This window comes from Lacerta agilis, chromosome 2 (genome assembly GCF_009819535.1).
Source record: "Lacerta agilis isolate rLacAgi1 chromosome 2, rLacAgi1.pri, whole genome shotgun sequence".
Classification (NCBI taxonomy): Eukaryota; Metazoa; Chordata; class Lepidosauria; order Squamata; family Lacertidae; genus Lacerta; species Lacerta agilis.
Genome location: NC_046313.1, coordinates 57,215,257 through 57,239,757, shown reverse-complemented (window position 1 = coordinate 57,239,757; position 24,501 = coordinate 57,215,257). Strand labels below are relative to the sequence as shown.

General features: G+C 40.0%; 1 protein-coding gene across 34 annotated transcripts in view; it reads left to right on the top strand.

Moving 5' to 3' along the window:
- The window catches only part of LOC117041415 (collagen alpha-1(XXIII) chain-like), a 303,092-nt gene extending 279,663 nt beyond the window's left edge, over window positions 1-23,429 (top strand). For 6 of the 34 annotated variants that reach the window (XM_033140185.1, XM_033140211.1, XM_033140212.1 and 3 more), the window contains 10 exons: window positions 1,188-1,232; window positions 2,338-2,415; window positions 3,253-3,276; window positions 4,551-4,604; window positions 5,244-5,288; window positions 6,146-6,235; window positions 7,507-7,596; window positions 8,961-9,011; window positions 11,266-11,331; window positions 12,508-12,700. In XM_033140185.1, the coding sequence (XP_032996076.1) occupies window positions 1,188-1,232; window positions 2,338-2,415; window positions 3,253-3,276; window positions 4,551-4,604; window positions 5,244-5,288; window positions 6,146-6,235; window positions 7,507-7,596; window positions 8,961-9,011; window positions 11,266-11,331; window positions 12,508-12,594 (630 nt within the window). In that variant the 3' untranslated portion in view covers window positions 12,595-12,700. Of the gene's footprint in view, window positions 1-1,187; window positions 1,233-2,337; window positions 2,416-3,252; window positions 3,277-4,550; window positions 4,605-5,243; window positions 5,289-6,145; window positions 6,236-7,506; window positions 7,597-8,960; window positions 9,012-11,265; window positions 11,332-12,507; window positions 12,721-13,905; window positions 13,933-14,947; window positions 15,020-15,123; window positions 15,178-16,175; window positions 16,203-17,022; window positions 17,077-18,007; window positions 18,095-20,598; window positions 20,638-22,734 lie in introns of those variants that run through there. The other 28 variants (XM_033140194.1, XM_033140195.1, XM_033140216.1 and 25 more) reach the window with 14 other exon arrangements.
- Window positions 23,430-24,501: the final 1,072 nt, after the last annotated feature.

Genomic DNA, 24,501 nt, shown 5'->3' with positions numbered 1-24,501 from the left:
GGAATCACACTTGCAACCTTGGCATTATCAGCACCAGGCTCTAACCAACTGAGCTCCTTTGAAATAAAATGCCAGATACAGAAGGGGATTGTTTTCCCTGGACCACAGCAGAATTCAATTCCCTCTCCATATTGCCTCTGGTAATTATCCTGCCCACCAAGCAATTACAATTTGCATTTTTAAAAACCTGCCATGATGCACACAGAACTGCATTACTCTAGGAACAGCAGATCTCATTTAAGCCTCCTACTTTTTCAGTCTTCCAGGAAAGAGGATAGGTATAATATAAAATGATAAAACAGTAAACTGGCCAGCTGCATTGAGCTAGATGCTCCTGACATATGACCCAGCTGAACTTACTAGCTTTTCTCCACTGAAGGAGGAAGTGGAGCAAGCCGGCAGAGAGGACCAAAAAGGGATGGCTTGAACCAGTGCAACATTCATTGGTATGCTTCTCTGTTCGATCAGTTAGGAAGATGGGGAGAAAACCACCACGATTGCTCTTTTAATTGCCTCTTTGTTCATTCCAAGATAAGACATTTTAGAACTGATTATGTAATTTTTAACGAGTCTTCATCTTGAAGTAGAGAAAAGGAAACATTTGTTTTTACTATGTCCATTGAACCAAGTTGCTAATCTTTAGAGTTGATCTGTATTTCATGAAGTCTGCATCAAACTTACCTCCCTCTTTATTAGGTTATAGCTCTTTTTATGCTAGAAAACTGAAGAACGTAGCTAAACATACCTAAATATGGCAACTATCTTAATTTATAAAGATTTGACGTGCTAGAGTGTCTTTCTGTCTTTTTGCTACTTGCCATGTTAATCTTTCATAAACTACAGAGATTACAAAAAGAAATATTTGACAGTGTAAACAATGCAAGCACAAAATACAATATGTGAAAGCAAAAGTATAATCACGACACGATTAAGTTTATATGCCAGGCTAACTTCTTGTTCAAAAGTTAGTTGGTTTTGCAGCAGTGTGGTGTGCATATTGTTACGCTAAAACCTGCAGGGCGGTTTTATTATCTTGTATCTGATTTGGCTGATTTGTTTTGCAGCTGGATTGTGTGACAGTCTTCTAAGCCTGCTATTGCTTTATGCTGTGCTCCTCAAGACACATAGATATGTGACGTATCTTGTCTCTGAATCAATATTTTAGAGTAACAAACATTTATTTTCAGGGTGAACCTGGTGAAAGAGGAGCAGATGGATACATTGGGCCAAGGGTATGAATTACTTTTTTTCTTTCTTTAGCTCCCTAAAATAAACGCTCAAGCTGAAAGAAAAATACACTGTGAGATTTGTGGAAGATAAATTAACTATGCAAAAGCTAGGGATTTTGTCCCTTGGCACCAACTCAGCTGACAATACAATCAGTATAAATATTCTGAAGTAGAAATTTGTTTCATTGAATTTCAGTCTTTGACATTTGTGTGTGGACTTATAAAATGGGTTGGGTACTAGTTTTGACTTTTTTAGGCCATTGAAAACCTCAAAGGGAGGTTCCATGTGCTATGATATTTCTGCCTTCCATATTGGAGTGCATTCAAATCATTTTGCACCAGGACCTATGTCATGAATCATTGTCAGGGACTGGCAGCGCTCTGATGAGTGTGTTGCAGAGAGAAGAGGGCAGGAGATTGATCCAGGAGGAGGAGGCGGCAGTTATTTATGGGGTTTGGCTCCACCTGCGAGGCTGGAGCCGGGGAGGGGGCTGAGGGTTTAAGAGAAAAGGTCCAACAGAGATGGAGGTGGGTGCAAGATGTGTGAAGAGACAGTAAGATTTAGACTGCAGCCCTAGACACACTTAGCTGAGTGGTTCCATTATTGAACTCAAAGGGGATTTACTACTGAGTAGATATACATAGAGAATTGCACTGTTTTGCTGCTTTCCTTTGAATAAGCTCCTTTGGAATCTGAGTTCTTATTTACTTCTGAGTAGACAAGCATAGGATTGGTGTGCCAAAGCATAGAGGAACAAAAATATTTTCATAGCTCATGACATTGAGAGTGTGCTTGGAGGATTTCCCTGGCGGAGGAATTCCATAGTTGTGTTGCTACTACTGCAAAAGCATCTGCCAAGGTTATCTTAACTAATGATGGCTCTAAGAGCAGGACCTCCAGTACCCAATGGGCCTTAATGGTACTGTCACAGCATAGGTGATATATTCCACTTTCATCCAGTGAACAGTTATTATCTAGACTGTAGCAATTAAAGTACCTATTTAAGTATGAAACTAGAATTTGCTGTGAATTCTTAATAGCATGTGAAAAGCAGAAAATTATTTCTATTCCCATAAAGTTTACAATTATCTTTCTTTTCTTTTTTAGGGTCCTCCAGGCCTGAAAGGAGAACAGGGTGATACAGTAATAATAGACTACGATGGTAGAATCTTGGAAGCTCTCAAGGTAACCTTTATGATAATAATGTGATAATTATACAATTTGCTTCAACATGAAGTGGCACTACATTTTAGTAACATAAGAGGAGCCCTGATACATCAGACCAAAGGGTGATTTGGCTCAATGTCCTGTTTCCCACCTTTGGAAAGCCTACAAAGGAGGACATGATGGCAAGATTGATACTCAAATAGAATCCAAAGTCCAACATACAAGCCAGTTTGAGGAATTTGGGCATGGTCCACAGAAGCCATAGCAAACTCTCCATGTTGCCAGAGCTTTTTGCTACAACTCCACTGCCAAATCTGTCATAAAAAGCAAGGGACAATCAAGGGCAAAGGACCTTGAAAGAGAAATGTTATGACAAGACAACAATGTTTGGATGCTCTGGAAGGAAGTGAGAGTCAAATGTGGAATCCTTTATACTGTACATGCTAGGCTAGTGCAATACCGTAATTTGTGCCCATAGTGGTATCTTATTTTGTTTCGGAATAGTTCAAAAGCAGCTGAGCTGTTCAGTGTGGTGACCATCAAAACTGTTTTTAGAAACCACTAGAAACAGCTGTAGGCAAATTCAGGCACATCTGGTGGGAGTGACTCACAAATGAAATAAGCAGCTCTTTGTTACTTTGCGGGTTGTAACTTCCATAAAGAATGCAAGAAGACTGATTGGGGTGGAATTTCAGTTTGTCCTTTCAGATCAAATGGGGGGGGGGGGTTATATAATAATGTTCTCAACAATAAAAAATGTTTAGATGATGGTCTTTTCAATTGGAAAAGTATTTCAATAGCATAAATATTTAATTCTTAATACATTTGAAAACTATTCTAACTGTTTTATAACAGGCTGCAGGGAAACTCAGATTGACGGTAAATTTGTAATGTGCCAGATGCCTGTGTGGATTTTTTTTTTTTTTTAATGGCCTCGCATGTGACTTTTCTGCTTTAGATTTTTGGATCATGGTCCTCAGAAATTTTCTACCAAACGTTGATTTCTGTTAACAAAATAATGACATAATCCCTTAGCTTGAATCATTGGCAGCATGATAGATGTGTGTCAGACACAGTGACAATCAAGTAATGAATGTGTTTACAGTAATTGCTTTGTTTCATAGTTTCTGGCTTGCTTCTTTAAAATTGCATTAGGCATTGTTTTGAAAACATGCTTCACTCCTGTTGAAATCAGTGGGATTTAAGAGTGCTTACGTTTGGCTCACTATTCCCGTCATCATTACATTAAGATGGTGGAACTCCCAACGGGAGTTGTCCTCTGTCCTAGCTAGGTGTTGCTCTAGTCATCTGCAGGAGAAAGTGTAGCTGTGCTCTGATCGTTGAGAATTCTGAAGACTCCTGTGGTGGCAGCTGTGGAAGTCTTCAGGAGTCTTCAGAATTATCAAGCATGTACCCACCAGATCTGATTGGATACAAAAACTAACAGAGTATGCGGAGTTAGACCACTTATCAGAAAGAATCAAAGATAAATCCAAGCAGCAGTTTGTCTCAAATTGGAATTGTTTTAAGGAACACTTGAAGAGTAATTGCTGCAGTCTGAAAACGGTAACGGCCTTTGAGTAGTTTCTGTGGATAACAAATTTAAAGGGAAAATCAATAGATAAGAAAATATTATAAATAAAAAGACAATGGACAAATATAGGCAATAAGTTTATTAGTACAAAATGGAAGAGACCGGAGGTCATTCATTTATGGGGAATATTATGATTTTAAAATTACATCTTTTTTCTTTTTAGTGTACAGTAATACTTGTCAATCAACAATAATAATAATTTTGAACATACTCTGAAAACAAGAATATGTATAATTGTAAGATGTAAAGTTATGATATGAAGATATACTTGTGAGTAATAAAGGAAAAACTAATTTAAAAAATAGAGAATTCTGAAGACTCCTTTGGAGACAGGCAGAAAAAGCAGCAGGGGGTCATGGAGCCACCTTTCTCTGTTGTTTCTGATCATCCCCTTCCTAGCCTCTTGGGGAAATTATCTGCATTATGGAAAATGGACTTAAGTTGGAAACTAGATGACCTACTAACCATGGATTTTGTTGCCAGTTGTTTTTCATCTCTGTTAATTCAAAATGTTTGTATTAACAGCAGTTAACAGATAATTTGCTGTCTTTTGTTCCAGGGCCCGCCAGGTCCCCAAGGGCCCCCAGGCCCCCAAGGAGCTCCAGGACCAAAGGTTGGGTTTTACTCCCTTTTACATAAAATGTATTTTGTTCTGTGCTGTACTCAGTACCTGCTTGGCAACACTGAGCTTGGTTTATATGTGAATCTTCTGTTAATGGCATATCCCCTTGGATAACTTTGGGGGAGTCAGAGTTGTGGGAAACATGTTCAAAGTTTCAAAGATTAGCAAAGGGAGAAGAATTTTAACAAGTGTCTATAATCACTTGTTTGTGGGCCCAGGCATAGTGAGACCATGGTGGAATGTGCAGATGGCAAAGGAAGCAAGAAACAAGTGTTGGATTCAAATTAGGCCACAATTTTATTGGTTCCAGATGAAACAGTTTTGGCAGTGGCATTGGGCATGAACTGAATGATCAGCTAGCCCACATGCTAGCTGAAGATCGTCTTGGGCTGACCTAGCTTAATCTTTATTTGGAAGGTTTATTGAAAAGTCACCAGGTCACAAGCTGTATAGGGCTTTGTCTCAACTTAAATAAATTTGACACTTCACTTGAAATATGTAACATTAATCATGCACCTTTAAAATATTGAGTACTGCAATATATAGTACTTTGGAGGAGGGGAAAAAGATTTTTATTGGTTAGATTCATGATACGGTCATTGCTCTGATTTATCCCTTTTTTTGTTCCAGGGAGAACTTGGATTGCCTGGCCCACCTGGAGTTGATGGAGAGAAGGTGGGGACGGGGAGCATTATTAATAAATTTGTATTCAATTGTGTGACTAAAGTTCTGTAATAGGCTGAAACTACCTATTAAGTGGGTCACGAAGAGTCAGACATGACTGAACGACTGAACAACAACAACCTATTAAATGTTTAAGAGTTACTAAAGTGGTTGGAATGCATGCAGTCTTCAAAGGCAAATACAGGCAAACTGCAAAGTTTTCATCCTGCAGTTCTTCCAACCATTCCATATCCTAGACAACCTATTAATTTTTTATCTGCATGGCATGTTGAGTGTGTGTGTGTATGTGTGTGATAGGAATACAAAGACAATAATTTTGTGTTTGTGTGTGTGTGTATTGCAATGGTTTTAATTTTGATACGATTTGGTCTGTAACACTACGAGGTTCACCCCTGATGGTCATTTCCCAAATAAAGTCTTCAAGCAACCAGAACTAAAGCTCTGCTCCACCCTCCAATCATTCCTGAGCACAGAGAAGGAAGGCAGTGCCATTATCCTATGATGCATCTTTCCATTCGAGTCTTTATTAAGCACCCCTCCATGATACATGATATGCAGTCAATAATTTAATTTACATCTACCTGTAATTCAAAATAAATACTTAAGATTGTTGTGTGCATGATGAGTGTGTGCATGCCCAAATCTTTATTGATGTTTCCTATGCTTTGAAGTGGTCACATCCACGTGATCTATTAAATTCCATTCCACTTTTTAATTAGTGTTTGATTGTAAGCAGGTCTTCTAACGCAATCAAAATGCAAAATATTCTAACTGAGTAACACTGAAAAATAATGAATACTATTAATTAAAAACCAATTACCTTACATCCCCCCCCCCTTAAATTACAGGGTCCTAAAGGTTCAAAAGGAGACCAAGGAAGCTCCGGACTCATAGGACAAAAGGGAGAGAAAGGAGACGTTGGCTTGACTGGTCTCCCAGTATGTCTGTTTTCGATATCTGTTACTAAATACTGTTTTCACAGATACAGTTGTTTGGTATACAAGGTGCATTACACACACACACACACACAGAGAGAGAGAGAGAGAGAGAGAGAGAGAGAGAGAGAGAGAGAGAGAGAGAGAGACTGGGAAATGGGTGTGTATGTGAAAGCATTAAGGAAGGGGCTACTTCCAGTAAGTGACTGGTATAGTGTCTCTGATAATCTGAGCGGTAGGGAGATTCCTGAAGGAATTCATAAAGTTGCTTGGAAAACAAGGCCAGATTCCTAAATAGAGCCTCCTCATGGAAGCTCCCTGAGAAAGTCATGGTCCACAGTTTAAAGAGATCGGTAGGCCCTTTTTGGCTGTAGCCTGGAATGGCCACTTTGCCCTCAGTCAGGGTGGCATCAGCTGCTGCAGTTCTCAGCATCTGTTCACTAGCAGGATTTGTGTCCAGCCTGTCTCCTCTTTCTGTTCTATTTTGGCACCCCAGGTTTTTGCACATCCCACTAAGTCAGCGAGTATCTGGACAAGATGTGCAATCTGATAGGTAACAAGCAGTCTGAGGTTTCTTTTCTTTTCTTTTTTAAAGTTCCTATGACTTCTTTTGGCAAAACAACTCCCTCCCCTCAAATTCTATCCTTCAGTTTAAATATCTGCATTTGTGTTTATGGGTGGTGTTCAACCAAGGTTTACTCAGAGGAGACCCATTGAAATTAAGGAACATGACTGAGTTAGGCCCATTCATTTCATTGGTTATGCTCCAGTAAAATACCACCCTCTGTGTTCCCAGCATTCTTTCTATTGCGGCATCTGCACTCATAATGGAAAAGGGTATTTGTTAGGGGACTGGGGTGATAGATGTAAGTTGTTACTTGAGCAATTACATCTCAAAGTAACAGTCAGTGACTCTGTTGTCCACTTGTCCGCGGTGAGTGTCATTTCTTTTAATAAAATAGCTTTCTGGTGCTTCCATTCAGCACCTACTGTTTACATATGTTTCCTGGGCTGACAGATGTTTTCTAGCAGGCTGTATTAGGAAATTATTAATTTTAGCTTATAGAAACTTGTTAAAGGAAAGTGTCTGTCAGTATATGTGTATAATACTGACCTGATTTTCCCTTGCCAAATCCGCCAACCCCTTTTCAGACTTCGCAGACTACTGCATATGGAGGGCTACTTTGGGTGGGCATGTGCAGAATGTGTGTGTTCATAACTCTGAATCTATCTAGTGATGAGGGGGGAAAACATGCTGTTCCTTTTCATTGTAGGGTCCGAAAGGATTGAAAGGAGACCAAGGAAACCCTGGAATAACGGGGGAGAGAGGAGAGACAGGGGAAATGGGCTTGTCTGGTCCACCGGTATGTCTGTCTTCAACATAGTTTGGGACTACAAGGTTGCCATAGATGCTAATTACTAGGGGGGGGGGAGTTAATTTTCACTTGTGTGTGTTAAATATCAGGGGCTTAAGAGCATATGCATAAGAAAGAGAAGCATAGGCCTTGCTCTATCAGGCCAAAGGCCCTTCTAGGTCAAGACTCCAGCATCCTATTCTCTGAGTGTCCTACTTGATTCCACTTGTGAATCTCTTCACCTGACACTGCCTCTGACAGTGGAGGAAGAGCATAGCTACACTAGCTAGTAGCAGTTGATAGCTGTATCCTCCATATGTTGTTCTACTCATATTTTAAAGCCATTCGAGTTAGTGGCCATCACTGCCTCTTGTGGGAGCAATTTCCACGGCTTATCTGTGCATTGCGTGAAAAAGTGCAGCACAATTCAACCCACACAGACTTCAATAAATGTCAAAACAATAAATGTCAAAGTTTCGTGTGCATGCACAGTTCTTCAGATACAAAGCTCATACCAAGAACAAACTTAGTTGGTCTCTAAGGTGCTACTGGAAGGAATTTTTTATTTTATTTTGTTTTGACTATGGCAGACCAACACGGCTACCTACCTGCAACTTCAATAAATGTGTCTTACTCTTAAAAAAAGACTAGCAGTGATTAAGCCATACTTAGCTCCCTGGGATGGGGAGTTCCAAAAGCATGGAAGAGAGGCTGGTCCCCATTACCTGACAATCTAATGGTTCTTGCCTCCAAAGCCAATGCTTTGGCAGGTTCAGGCAGGTACAGGTGACTCTTTAGATAACACTGTCTCTTAATCATTTGAGGCTTTATTCATATGCTAGCAGGATGGGAACTGCTTTTCTGCAGTGTTAGGAACCTGAATCCTGGAGTCAAATTAGAGAGCTGAATTTTTTTTAGTCCTTCCTGGGAGTGAAGGTTGTGATTGGGTGGGAAGGAGCCATGTGACTGGCCTCACAGACATGGGTTGCGGGTGCATAGACATCCATATGAGATCTCACTTATGAAGAAGTGGCTGATAGCAGTTTATATAGATGGAACTTTCTACAAGAAACAAGAGTAACAAGCACATTGTATATAGCCATTTACAGTGCTGTCATGCTGCCTACAGTTTCCTAGCACAGCTCAGCTGGAATTGCCAGGCAGAGGGAAAATAATTCACCTTCCATTTGCCTGTAACTGACACAATATCAGAGCCAAGAAAAGTTCAGCCCTGCAAGGGAAAGCTCCCACCGAAAATTAATAGGTTGGTTAGGTTAGTTTAGATAAAGAGAATCCCCACCCCCTTCTTATTCCACAAATTTATATCTTAAAATACATCCTCATACACCAGACTCTTTCTTTTTACCATTTAGGGCATTGATGGACCAAAAGGAGAACCTGGTGCTCCCTGTGAGAAGGATCTTGTAAGTTGTAAACATACTGAGAGTGACGTGTGTTTTGTTTATCTGTTCTATTTAATTTGTATTTATATCGCCATTAAGAAATGATCACAATGCAAATACAAAGTAACACAGAGCCAATAGTAAAACATACTTTAAAATTCCCAAATCCGTTACATCATACAAATCAGCAGTAAGATTAAAGTCCTGTGGGCTGTACCGCAAATCCAAAGATCCAAAAGACCTATGCCCAAACACTATCAGGAGGGGCACATTGTGTGAAGATGTGCTCCTTAAGCAAATGATGAAACTGAATATTTGATGGCACATAGCATGCCTCCAAATGCCACAAATTTCATATGGAGGGTGCCACCACTGAGAAGGCCCTCCACTGGGTCACCCCACTGGCGGGACAATAGTCACTTTTTAATATGAAACAGGACTTTTGCTTTCACTGGGACTCCACATTACAGGTTCCTGAATTTTTACAACAAAATTAATACATGTTGTGACAGTCTTTACTTTTAATAGTATTTTCAGAACCCAAGTCAAAATGCATTCATTTGGAAATAAGTCCTGTTGATTTCAATGAGAATCACTTGCCAAAAAAAGATCATGACCTAAAGACTGCTTCACATGCTAACAATTTTCCTACAGGCAAGGAATGTTCTTCAACACAACAATTATTATATATGTCTGCTGTTTTCTGCCTGAACTATCTGTGTACCCCAATACCTGTGTATAAATCAAATATATCTGGTAGGCTTTCCAGGGTGAAAAATTATCACATCTGATTCAAATTTAAATTGTTTGCCTAAAATACAGAAATGAGGTCAGAAGTGCAGCCTTAGAAATGGCCAAGAGAATAAATTTCAGTCTTGTGCCTAACTATAATTATAGGTTCTTGTATTCACTGAAGGCACTTTCCCGAGTTCTAACTTACATAGATATTTCTTCTCTACCAAGAGACTCAAACATTGGTCACTTTCTGAATAAGAGGAACTTCATTCAGTCAGTCAATCTAATGTATTCATCTGTGATCCAAACATAAACTTGCTGTACCAAGAATGCACTGCCAGTACAGTGCCAAAATAATGAAATTATGCTTTGTCTCATAGGAGCACTGGCGGAGGGTGGAAGAGGAGTACGGGGGGAGCTCACTGCCCCTGGCAACGCGATCCCAATGGGGTGCCATTGTGGCTGTCCCCCACCCGCGCTGGGCACCATGCCCCCGCAGGCAGCGTGCCACGCCCCCAGGGTGCGCATCACGCCCCTGGGACGCGCGCCAGCCATGCCCCCGCCTGCTCTCCGCCACTGCATAGGAGATAAATTGTTTTAAATCTCAGAAAGTGTTTGTTTGTTTTTTACTATTAAGTCCAGACTCTGAACACACGGTGAAACTTGCTTAAGCCCTGTTTGAAATCACTGGAACTACAGTTTGTTTTGTTGTGCACTGAATCCTCACCTGTACTCACAGAGATTTTTTGAAAGCATTTCTGTAATTGGAGTGAAGGGTAGGCTTTGTCAGTCTCCGGTAAATCTACATTTAAAAAACAACACCAAACAAGCCTTATTTACATATGATGACCACAAAGTGTACTGAACTTAAATAATGCCTTCTGTTTTTATCCTAACTTATTCTCATAAAACAGTATATGTTCGGCATACATACTGGGTCCAATCCAGTCCACTGTGTGGGCACAGCACCCAAATACAGAGCATTTCCATAGGCTCAATAGCTCCCTGCTTGCTACCTACCTCACCTGTGGCAATTGTGCACAAGCAATGTGGCAAGGAGAATGGGAGGCGCTTGCACACCTATATTCATTTGGTTAATGTTAATGCATCAAGGTGAGAAGGGTGGCTGAGAAAGAGGCTATTGGAAGTACACATATGCCTCTCATTCCCCTGAATGGCCTGCCATGCCATCTTTGTGCGCACACACACCAGCAAGGCATTGGGGAGAACAGAGCACTATTCAGCCTGTGGGTATTGATTGCATGTGCATACCGCACCTGTAATAACCTGGAACATGCTCATTATGTGTTACATTAGCTTTTTAAAAGAATGTTTTTTAAAAAGATTGACTTTAAAAATATATTTTTTATTTAATGTTCTTTAAAAAACATTTTTATTAATTGCTTTGTTCTCTATATTTCTTAAGAGCATTTTCATTCACCAATAATTGTTTTTCATTCTAAATATGTTGTTTTTTTTATCATGCCCGTACAAGTCTGTATTCTGTCAAATCACTTCACTGTGTAAAAAAAATCCATAGGTGCAGATTATAGCTGAACCAGGACCTCCTGGCGTTCCAGGTCTACCAGGTCCACCAGGCCCTATGGTAAGTCTTCTGTTTTAATACTCAGAGCAGATTGTGATATTTACCAGCTTAGAATTTCTGTGGCTCTAACCTATCCAGGGAGGTTTATTTTGTATGCAGATCCGTTGATGATGAGTGTGCAGATCTAAAATACTTAATCACTTGAGTTGTTGCAATAAAATAAAATCAACTCAGTACTTTAGCAAATGAGATAATTTTATCTCTAATGTTTTATCTACTTTTTTCTGTGGGATAAGCATGGAATGACACCCTGCAGAGTTGGGAGCCAAAAAAACAAACAAAACAAAACCCCATAACAAGGGTTTCCATGCAGCTATGAAATGATTCCTTGTGTGAAGTAAAATGTTTGTGACAGAATGTAGTGCTAAAGGCCCAAACGCCACACTGCACACATGCAGGATAGATGCTGCGCTGAGAGCATGCTCAGAACAGCTAAGCTTCAGTAAGCTTGGATCCCAATATGCTCAGCAAGCATTTTACTGCTGACTCTAGTTGTTTGACAGGAAGGTTGATCCCACTGACTATATATAGGAGAGATCTAGATAGTCAAAGGTTTCCTTTGATATAATTAGCCATTAGATCAGATCCTAAACCTTCCAGCAGATGGCAACCCCATACCAGAGCATTGACTTGAGGAACTTAAGTGGACTGTAAGAACTGCTGTGTGGTAATTTCAGCACATATCTGGGGAAGGGGAATTTGGGGCTCCAGCTTGAATAAAAAGTGAACAATGTACACTGTTAAACATTTTCAGTCTTAAAATTTATTTCTCTTTGTTAAAACTGTTTGAATGTGGACATTTGTAGTAACACACATATTGGTGATGACAGATTTGTAAGACATTTTCCAGTAAAGGATGCACATTGCCCGTAGGAAGTATATTTATAGATATTTGGCAGGGGACAGTGAAGTCAGGGTAGGCTCCCTTCTACAAGTTTAGAATCCCTGACAACTTCATTATACATAGTTAGATCAGTTAGATCAAACTTTTCTTTTGTTTTGATTGGGGTGGGTTTTTTAACTCACAATAATGGTGGGGGGGATACAAACAAATGTATTATACCTTGAGAGGAAGTTTGATAGCTGTGTGTATAACTTTGTGAGAGGAGTGGTACATGAAAGATGTATTAGGATACTTTAAACATTCTTTAACAAATGAACTATTGCTGTCTTTAGGGTCCTCAAGGAATACAGGGGCAGAAGGTGAGTCTATTACCTAAATGTCATGTGGTTTTTCCAACCTACATTAAATATCTTTGTTGAGATCATGGCATAGTAATATGTGCCCTTGCTTGAAATTCTGGTATTTTACTTCTTGCTGAATATAATTTATTCATCTTATTTAATTATATTGTTGCCAAAGGATACACACTTGAGCCTATTCCTACAGATTTCTTTGGGAGGGGAATGTTATCCTTCCCTTTCTTCCTTCAGTTATTTCTAATGTTAAGGCAAATAACTTTTACATCTGCCTTAGTCTGTTAATGGAGCTTGATGCCATTTTCTCTTGTAATTATGAATCTTTTAAAATAAATAAATAAGTTAATCCTTTTGAATATTGACCAGAATATTGCATCATTGCCTACTTCAACAGGTAGGCAAGCTAAAAGTTGACAGATAAATGAAAGACAGGTACTATCAAGAGCATGCTGAAACATTTCACTTCACTGTTTCCTAGACCTTCCATGATTCTGTATCCTCAGCATGTCAGTCAACTTCTAGCTGTTCAAACTCCCTTTAGAGTTGCCATTTATTGACACTGTTTTTAATGCATTTACTGTTAAATTTTATAAGACAAATGGGACATGACAGAAGCAACCAGTTTTGCTCTTCACTTGTTTTCCCTGTTCATATTTAAAGAAAGGCAAGGGGTAAGATGTAAGTTTTTTATGACAAGATTCAGAAAAGATGAACTGAATGGACCACTTTGCCTCTCATCCTCATTTTTCCCTGGCAGGACCAGGATTCAGTTACCTTTACCAACCAATCTATTTTGATATAAAAATTAAACACACAGCCTCACTTTAGAGATGAACAAACATGGCTGCCCCCTCGTTTTTCTCACTTGGCTTTAAGAGTTGATATTTCTGTCTGAAAGGAAAGTTTCCATGCTCACAGCTTCCTTCCACACTGAAATATAATGTAGATTTCTAAATAAAAATGCAATGGGTTACATGGTTTAATCTTAAAGAATACTTTTAGAATGACAACTTTAAGACGTTCACCATTCACCAAAACCTGGTGTAGAACAACTGCATTTAAAGTTCTAGCTTTGTGCCTTATTCTTTTCAGACTATAGGTTGGCCAGTAACATACTAAGGTAACAGCATTCTAAAAAAGAAAAAGGAAAACAGGCCTGTCTACTCTAGACTGTAGCCACATCCCCTGAATCGTGCAGGCATATTTGCATGAGTGGCTTCTGTTTCTCTCTACATCTAAATAAAATGTCTGAAAGATAAATATGATGGTACAAACACTGATGATTTGAGGATAAGACTTGAATTACAGATCAACTCCCCCCCCCCAACCTCCTTTGTATTTTCTTTTTTCATATGCATCATTGATATCTTGCAGGGTCCTCAAGGAATTCAAGGACACAAGGTGGGTCACTAAAACTGTCCACACAGTTTATGAATTGAACTGGAACTGAGTACAAGGACAAACCACTTTGACCACTGAAGCCTAGGCTTATCCTAGAGCAGGCCCTGCCCTACAATTAGGCAGAATGAGACAACCAGCTCTGTCAGCAGATTCTGGGAGGAAGCAGGGTCAGCCTCCCATGTTATTTTCACCCAAGGCCCCTGGCTTTACCCTTCTGTTGGAAGACAGAGGTGTGTGTGTGTGTGCCACACAGCCTTTCCTACACCCTTAGCCTATTTCATTGCCAATACTGAAGTAAGATTAAGCTGCAAGTCCAGTCAGCATCTGTACATGGAATGGGGAGGTGGGATGCCATCTTGTCCTTCAGCTCGGGAAGCAACATGTCTTGGGCCAACCCCAACTTACAGCACACCAGTACAAAATACTTATTTCAGGCAGATAGATATAAGAACCCAATATAGGTTGAGATCTTTCGGTCACTGCCCAATCTACTACCAGTCAAATTCCTTTCTGATTCAAACCGTGTGAGTTTCAGAAACTAAGCAAGAATTCGGGAACGGAATTATACTGTTCATAACTCATACCTTTGGTTTGAAATTTTCTTATGCAATCTATTTTTTTAATATATGCTTGTATAACTTTATATAAGCAAATAAAGGGTATGTTTGCAGTTGCCCTTTCCCACACAATCTGCTGCTGCTGCTGCTATTACCAAGATCAGTGTTTCATTGTTCTACTATCTCTCCCCACCCCGCAATCTCTTGTTCCTCTGTAAACAGGTACCAAGGCTGGTACTGTGTACTCTTGGTCTGGTGCATTATTATCATAGGGAGCTTTTATTTTTATGTTGACTTGCATTTCCTTTAGTATTTTTAAAAGATACCTTGAGTGAAATTTTGATAACATGAAACTTCATTTTAACTTAATTGGAAAAAAATGAATTGGGCATAAAACAAGTGATTTAAAAAAAAACCAACTAGTTGAAACCCTAATAAACATATTTGTTTTTATGCAGGGCTCAGATGGTGCAAAGGGTGCAAAAGGTGAAAGTGGTCATAAAGGTGAAAAAGGTGTCCCTGGGCCACATGTGAGTAGTAGTATAAAATCTGCAACATCCTTGTGCTTCATCAGAAGAGATGCTTTAATAGCAATATTCCAAGCCTTTTTCTAGTAGTTTTCTTTTCTCTCTAGGGTGCTGCTGGTACTCCTGGGCTTATCGGTTTACCAGGCACCAAAGGGGAGAAGGTAAGAACGCATATAGATCTGCTATAGGAAATGGGTTAATGCGCTTATCCACCACAGTCCTCCAAAGGGATATGAAATTACTCATAACTGTACTTTTTTATTTGAAAGTACTATTATTTTAATGAAGTAGAAAGCTTCTGTGTCACATGAAAGTTCCTTATAGGCAAACTTTGTTTTCTAAGTATTCTTGTACTGGTAGAGAATTTGATAAGAATAGTTATTGAGACCTACATGGAAATTTAAAACAGATTTCGGACACCTTTTTGAAACCTCATAGTTATTGTGTGGTCTGTTTCTCAGACACTTCCCATCAATATTGCAGAGAGTTGCAGCAGTGATAATTCTGATCGTCTACTTACAGTAAAAGTGCATGTGATTAGCTTGTCCAAACTATAGACATCATATCTGAGTCAGTGGTGAAATTATTCAGTCTTCTGTTTTGTTTTGTTTTTTAAACGATTCATCTGTAGAAATGGAAAAAAATGGAAAATGGAAAAACAACAACACGATAATAGTATTTCCTCTTTGGTTGTTTTGTGTTACTAAAATTACAGAAGTTCTGTTAAAACAAAAATATGTGTGTTGTCCAGATGCTGCACACAGGGGCCAGAACCCACTCAGTAAAGCATTTATAATACTTACAGATTTCGATGGGAGGGAGCTAGGTATCTGCTTAACATAAATGTAACCCACTTAACATGGGGAGAAATTCAACACTAAGGCAGTTGTTCCATCAGGGGAAGCATTTTGGCTTAACAGACAGAATGATATCCTCCCTCTGTGTGCTGTTGTGGATGTTATCCCAACCACCCCCACCCCCAAGCCAATTTCAAGGCAGCACTGAAATGGTTTGTACAGGGTGAGGAGGGGAGAAGCCCCATTTCACAAGCACAAGTCCTTGCGCACGACTTCCTCTGATGGGACCCATTAATTGAATCCTGCCCACGGTTTCCCACTCTCACCAGTTCACTGTCTCTATTTCTTTCTCTTAACCCTAGGGAAAGCCAGGGGAACCAGGATTAGATGTAAGTAATGAGTATACTATCTATACTATCAGTATGTCAGCAAACAATGCAGGAAGCAATTAAACAGAATTCTTCATACCTTATAAATGATTAGCAGAGGGAGGGGTCATGACTGTGTAGCAGGGCAAATGCTTTCATCTCAGGTTAAGATCCGCCTATCCTGGCCAAGGGTCTCTGGTTGCATAGTCAGAAACAACTTCCACCAGCAATCCTAGAGTCCCTTGCAATCATAACAGATGCTAGTACTGCTGAGGTGGACCTATTGCCTGATATGGGGTGGATCTAAACTTGTCGCGATGCAGAGCAATGAACCACCAACAAAGGGAAACTGCCACTGAACCTTATAGAGTGTTCACTTCAATAACGTTTAGAAGGCCAATGTAGATCCAGCCTTGGTTTATACCAAGGTGAAAGAGGTGTCCCTGGGCCACATGTGAGTAGTAGTATAAGATCTGCAACATCCTTGTGCTTCATCTGAAGAAATGTTTTAATAGTGATACTGTACCCCAAGTGATTTATTTTTTTTTTTGCACTTTGTAGTGAATCACGGCCTAGCTTTGTTTTTAATGCTGAACTTTATAAATGGTGTTAAGCTGTTCTGGGCTTTGTATGAGGAAGAGTGGGGTGCAAGAAATAAACAAACAGTACTAGTACAAAACATGCACATACTTTTTTTCTGAAAATGTTTCATTGTCTCAGTTCATAGTGGTTGCTTTTAAACAACAACAACAACAACAACCACAACCTTGTTTTTCCTTTTCCTCATTACCAGAACTATTTGGCACTAAGCACATACTTTTTTTCCATGTTGCTCTTACAGGGTTTCCCAGGCCTAAGAGGAGAAAAAGGAGAAAAAAGTGAGAGAGGAGAAAAGGTCTGTATTGCTTCTGATTCACTGAACTAAATGTCTGCCTCTAATCCATCTGTTCACACACAAAAAGTCCATACTCACTGACAACATCCCCAAAAATCAATGTTGGCCCTCATCTACATCAGTAGTATTAGATATCAATAGATGATTTGTCATTGTATATTCTTTTAATACAAGAAATCTATTAACTGCATATCTGAACAGGGCCATATATTTCACCTTTAATCTTTGAAGACAGGGGAGCCCAAGTACAGTGGTACCTCGGGTTAAGTACGCTTCAGGTTAAGAACTCCGCTTAAGAACAGAAATCGTGCTCTGGCGGCGCAGCGGCAGCAGGGGGTCCCATTAGCTAATGTGGTGCTTCAGGTTAAGTACGCTTCAGGTTAAGAACGGACCCCTGGAACAAATTAAGTACTTAACCCGGGGTACCACTGTATATCTTGTTCAATTGAAGCTACCGATAGTTCAAATTTTTAGAAATAGTATGTGGTTATATGCCAGATTTTGTAGGTGAATGCATATGCAAGGCAAAAGTATAAAGCATTATGAGCGGTAACCAGGTTTGTTCTTGGTGTCCCACTTTGCTTTTCTCCTGCTCCTGATTCCGCTGCCGTAGTCTGGCTAAGCACTACATCCAAACCCAGGCAGCTTAGTAGTTTGCTGCTCACCAAATGAACCATGAGTGCTAAACCAAGGATTGTTCTTAAGTGACCACTCATGGGCTGCATGCACATAGCAGGTTATTCCTTCTTTCCGGTGCTTCTCTGTTAATTTCTGTATTATATTTGAGCTTTCACATGATACATAAGCCACTTATATAAGTCTAACACAATGCAAACAGGTGGACGCTAAATTCAGGACTCAACAGGTGGTATTTCTCTCACTCCAGTCTTTCAGATCATAAAAGAGCTTTGATTTTTCTGTTGTGTCACAGGGAGAAAGAGGACTTCCAGGTAGAAAAGGAGCAAAAGGGCAAAAGGGAGAGCCAGGGCCGCCTGGATTGGATCAGCCTTGTCCAGTGGTATGGTTTGATATTGCTGGGAATATATGTTTGGTTTAAATTATCTCCGTTGCTTTTTGATATCTGAAGCACAAAAAGGTTTCCTTTGAACTTGGATAACGGCAGAAGGCCAGTAGTTCCATTTCACTGCCCTTTCTTTTTATCAGGATGATGGAATGTCACTTTCTTGGTGTACGTGTTTTAGGGTAGACACAAAATGGGAAAGGCACCTCATATGCAAATCAGCAATCAAAGAAAGAAACCCATGAAAAAAGCAATGTGACTGCTCGCTCAGCTTAACAGTAGGAAGATAGAACAGAAACCAAGCACACAATAGGCACAAACAGATGGTTCATTCTTCAAGCCAGTTTTGATTTATTTCAGTCCTGTATACAGGCAGTGACCATTTTTGACATGTCCGATATGTGTGCAACCGTGTGCAACATGCCAAACGCAGAAGTGACCAAAAAACATCACAAAAGGGGGGGGGGGGAACGGGGTGGAGAGGCCTTAAATATCTTCAATGCCATGGACAGGCATGTGGGAGTCACATGCCAGTGGGTGTGCCCCCAGACGGAAATTGTTGGAGCGATGGATGTGACTCTTACATTAGGCTGTATTTCGGCCATGCAAAAGTCAGAAGTTAGTCCTACACACACCTGTCTATCCTACCTCCAGGCAAGTAAGAGGCATTCTTAGAGGTGAAAGACACAAGAAAAGCAGCCCAGGAGGGTGTGGGACAGGGCCAGTGAGGGGTGTGGCCTGGGGAGAGTACAAAGGGCTGGATCAGGGAGGCCTGGAGGACCACATTTGCCCTCCAGGTCGGAGATCCCCCATGCTTAACATTTCTGTAAGCTTCTGAATTATTTCTTTACTTTTTCCTGTTCCTTCTTTCCTTTTTCTTTCTTACTAACTTTTCTGTATATTTCTCCATTTTCAATTAACAGTTCATTTTTAAAGGGGAGCCAGGTTTACCTGAACTGGATGGTGTGGATATGCTCTGCCCTTTGGTATAGTACACCCCCCCTTTCTTTCTTCTTTTGCATGACTTTTTCTGCATAACTTAGCCCTTTTCTTGCATAACTTAGTCTTTTTCTGCATTCTCCCTTCCTTTCCCTCTGAAACCTCCATTCTTTTATATGAAAATGTGTCTGTATGACTTGTGAAAGACCAAAAGATGTTGAGACATATGGAAGTACTGACATTTCACAAGCCAGGGCATGCTCCATTTCGTTCCACCCAGATTCATGCTAAGTTGTGAAACTAAATGCTTATATGTTTTTAATTCTAGAGTATGGCTTTGTAGTCAAAGGTGTTTCAATACTTCTGGCTACTATAAGCTTAGCACGGACCTGGCAGTTAAATACCTGGAAGGGCGGAGGGAGGAAAACTTTTTAAAATTGATATGAATTTGCACAAACATTTAGAATGCGTGTGTCATTCAGGCACATTTTCCTGGATGTCATGGGGTTTGGAACACATGTTCTTTGTGCAAATCAGTTTGAGTGATTTCAGAGTGCACAGGTTGAAATAGACAGCTATGCCTATTTATGTATCTGATGCCACAAATGATTTTAACATTTCAGTTATCTAAAGCACTCTCACTGTCTTGTGACTTCTGAATGAATGGCCAGCTTGCATACATTATCACATCAGCCAATCCCATAGGCTAGAGAGTTATTCTGATCTTGTGAGCCTATTCCACCCCACTCAAGAGCATTGCTGGATCTATACAGATATAAAAAATGCTGTTAAAATGCTATGCGGTGCTGGGGGAAAGGTCTCAAGGTAATCTGCCATTGACTTTAGATTTTGCTCTACAGCACCGTCTAGTGTCACATTTTTATAATGTGTTGTTAACGTTATGAATTGACCTGTGTAGCTGAGTCGCAAGAAAGAAAATGCTTTGCGAGCAAGGAAAGTCTTTTACAATTGATAGGCAGAAACTAAACCTGAAAACACTATGGATAATACGCAAAGAATGCTTCACCTAGGATAGGTAGGGAAGATGTTCATGCCTCTGCTTGTCCATTGACAATGTATTTCCCATTTTGAAAGACAACCATTCACCAGGCAGTCTCCTGTGTCACAGAGTTGAGCTTAGAGACACTGTCTGAGAGATTGCCTGAAATAATTTTACTTATATTTGTATTGAGTTTACCCTTGTATAGCTCTTTCCTCCCTTCCTCAAACTTATATTACAGCATAAAACAAAACATCTTAAAATCAAAGAACTAAATTTGCTTTAAGAGCTGGTGAATTTTTTAAGCAATTGTTTATGAACTCGAGTAATTATTTTATTTGTGAAATTTATACATGGAATGTGATTTGTTCCTACATACCTACTTTTCAAACACAGCACATGGTTTTTGCATGGATATTTCCAATATGTGTATGGTAATGGTATGTATTGCAGATCCATTATAAATGAAGGTGTGTGTGTGTGTGTGTTTGTGTGTGTGTGTTGCTGTTACGATTCACTTGGTGCTTTCCAAGAATACAAAATTGTTACTCACTTTTTGCAGGGACCAGATGGATTACCAGTACCAGGATGTTGGCACAAGGTATTGTACCCTACCTTAGATTTTCTCTTTGGCTTGAATTAAGATTGTTGCTTAGCAAGAGTAATAGCATGGAACTAATACATAATAGAGCTATTTTGTAAAGGAAAAGGGGGGGAAGGGGAGAAAATGAACTGAGGCAAATGTAGATATCTTTGCTAAATACCCACATGTTAATATAGCCATCATAGAGGGATTAGACCAAAGAGACAAAAAACTCAGCATTTTGCTTATGAAATTATAACTAAAATTAATTGGTCAGGAAATATTCCAACTTAATCCTGCTTGATTCTTTCTTCTTGATTCTATGCCTGGCAAATAAATCTGGTTTTAGTTCCATTTTAATGCTGACTTTGCATTTTGCTTTCATGTCCGCATTACGTGTGTGTGTGTGTGTGTGTGTGTGTGTAAGATTAGTGTAAATTTAGAGCAGAGCTGCCCATGATGGTGGCAAACCAATGTCCTTGAATGCAGGCCACAATCACACAGCAGTAAAATTGTGATGGCAAGCAGCAATATCCATGAGAAGCAGGTGAAAGTGGGCCCTCACCATAACCCTCTTCTTAAGTTATTTTTCTGAGTCAGGTTTTAATACTAGAGCTGCATCGATTTGGGATTTCCATACAGTACAGCTAAACAGGGGGAAATGGCTCTGCTGCCATGGCTGCAGTGACTCTTTCTGCAAATACTTCATGCTCCCCCACACCTAAATGACACTTTTCAATGGGTATAAAGCCGTGTACAGAAGTCAGTTTCCCCATTTTAGCTAAGCTCTTGTTTGAGAGGTGAAAACAAAACGACCTAGTGCCTTTTTTCTTTATTATTGTAACTCTTCATATGTCCAGCCAACCCTTTCTGAGAGTATCTGTGCAGCTTCCCCCTGTAGTGTTTTGGCTACATATACAAAGGAGGGCAGCAAATGACTGGGTGGTGCTTCTGTTTCAAGCTATGATAGAGAGGAAAGCTGTCCCAACCAACAGGAGGATTGCACAAGCAACCTAGAGATTATTACACGTCAGGCATTATTATGCAAGGGCAGAGCAATCTTAACCCTCAGATCTACTGACTGGAAAATATAAGGATAGGATGGAGCTGTCTTTCTACCAGCGAGGAAAGCATATGGACATAGATCTGTTGCAGGCATATATTTCCACAACTGGACCTAATGGTCAGGGGTCCCTTTACCTTTATTGCAAGTGGTATTTCTACCAGCAGTAGCTAGTATTAGGCCCCCAAATGGAGCATTTTAGGGACAGAATTGACTCAGCAGAGGCAGGGCAGAGGTGGCCTTCAATCAACTGAATCCAAAATCTATTCACTCCCTCAAGAGGCCCTGGGATTGGGCCCATTAATCTCCCCACCCTCCAAAAAAATTCCCAATGGCAAGAATCAAAGAAAAAGAATCAGCACTGCTAGATGGAATAATTACATTGCCTACCTCCCACCTTGGATGATACATACTGGTACAGCTTTGGAAAAAGTGGATAGTTGTCTACGTTCCTCCCTCCCCATCCTCATTTAAGATTGCGCTTTTAGTGAGTTTAAACCATGCAATTGATGATGATGATGATGATGATGATGATAAATGATCGAAGTCAGCAATGTCACCAAATAGTTCCAAACACTGTCTTGCAGTAGATGAGAATGCGGTGCATGCTATGTCCGTGTGTGTGTTTTTTTAAAAAAAAAACATGTTTGTGTTCTTTTACAGTGATCCTCCAAGCATGGACTGTGTAAATAATAGTGTGATATATTTTGATCTTTTTCTAATTTTTATACAAAAAAGAGGGGGGAAGTCACAAAAAAACAATAACTCTTCAACAGTAATATATTGATCTTTTTTATACTGGATGTTTTCATGTATGGATTTTAAAAGATATAAACGTTTCCAAGGCCCATAGGACAAGCGTACATAACCAACAACTATTTTTATAACTGGACGCTCTGAAATAATTTGGAATGATTGTTACTTGCTGCTAACACTACCGTGTGGAATAACAGCACTGAGAAAGTGTGCCTTGTGTGCCTTATTGCATGGGAGAAGGAACTTCCCCTCTTCTCAACCGATGGCTTTCAACTCTGCAATTCTGTTGCACATAGTCACAGATGGAAACAGAGGAGAAAATGAAAAAGAAAAAGAAGTTGCAGCCTTAGAAATGAGACAAACGGTGGCTTACGGATGAATGTAGGAGGAAGCTCCAACCCGGAAATGCAACACAAACATAACCACACATGCTGCTACATACCTCCACCTTGAAGAAAACAGTTACGTTCTTGGTCGTTATGATCACCTCTGTTATCTGTAGTGGCTTTTTCCACATGTAGAAAACTTTGTCGCCGGGAGAACCTCTGCTTAGCATTCTACAATCTGTGACTTAAAGCGGGTTGATTCTCTTCAGGAACTTTTGTAATTACTACGGAATTGGAAAAACTTGTAGTGCCTCACATACCATACAGATCACACACAAAAAACACACACACAGAGGAAACAGTACAATGTTCATCTCAGTTTTACAGATTTGGAGCATAACACCAGTGCTGATTTAAAACCTCTTCCATAGCCACAGTCCATGAGTGCCAACTCACGTTTGCAAACTGGGAAGGGATTCCTGTATGAAGTCCAGTGCTTGCTTCCCTGAATTGGCAGGGCTTGCCATATCAATACTGATAAACTGGAGCTCTGTTTTTGTACTTTGCTCCCCCACTCCCATATGCAGAACCAAGTACATAACTCTAGGAGGAGTATCTTCATTGGTGTGTAAGCACCTCCCAAATAAAACTACCTGTGGTCAGAATCGCAGGAGTTCAATAATAGCATCAGTGATCGTTTGGTCACTTACTTGGTCATGGAAACAACTCTTTCAGTTTCAGTTCTCCAAAGTAAAGGTGTCTAAGAGAATCTCCATATTTTATGCAGCAAACAAAGGTGTACCAGGGTTACATCAGTGACCCCTTACAGCAAAGCATAAAGTGAGAACAGGCACATTTCTTTAGTGTGCTTGAGAACTTCTGGCCAAATCAAAACACGATGGCTACAAAAAGCATGGAACTCTAGCAATTGATTGGAATGTAGCTAGTGCCAGTGGATTGTGGGTATGAGCACAAATAAGAGGAGAAAATACTGCTAGTGGAGTATCCTGTATATTGTCCTGCATATTTACCATTGGTATATTGAACAATAGCTTACTAATTGCAAGAACCTAAGCATCTCCATACATAGCCTACCTTGAACCTATATTTGTAGTAATAATCAATTTTATTTCAAGCAGCACAGCCAAACCTGTTCACCCATTTATGCAACTATATAATGCTCTATACCCCCTTGTTGCTGTGCTGCCAATGGGATCACATACACACTCTTTGTTTACTTTAGGGATGGGGAGCCTGTAGCCATTCAGATGTTGCTGGACTGCAACCCCATCATCTCAAGTTAGGACTGATGGGGGCTGGAGTCCAACAGCATTTGGAAGGATACGGGTTAGCTTCCACCGGTTTGCTTCCACTGTCAAACACCACACTGGCAAAACTGTCTTCACGCTCTAGGTTTCGAATCTTTTATTTAAAAGGCCATGTTAACTAAAATGTTTCACAAGTATACAATGAGTATAGAAAGGTTCTGGCAATGATGTTTTGGTGCTGGTTAGATACTTGGATTGCTGAATCTTAAAAGGAGACTGAGCATCCAGGAGGCATGCTGCCTAAGAAGTTAGGGCTACAAAACATGTTAGATAGAAGTATATTGCTTGGAAGGTACTGAGATAAATAGGGAGAGCAGCAGAAGTGGAGTTAATGGCTCCTGGCTCTGAAGAGCACCAATGTCTTCCATAGGGCAAGAAAGTAGGGCAAGAAAAAGTTCATCTGGTCCTG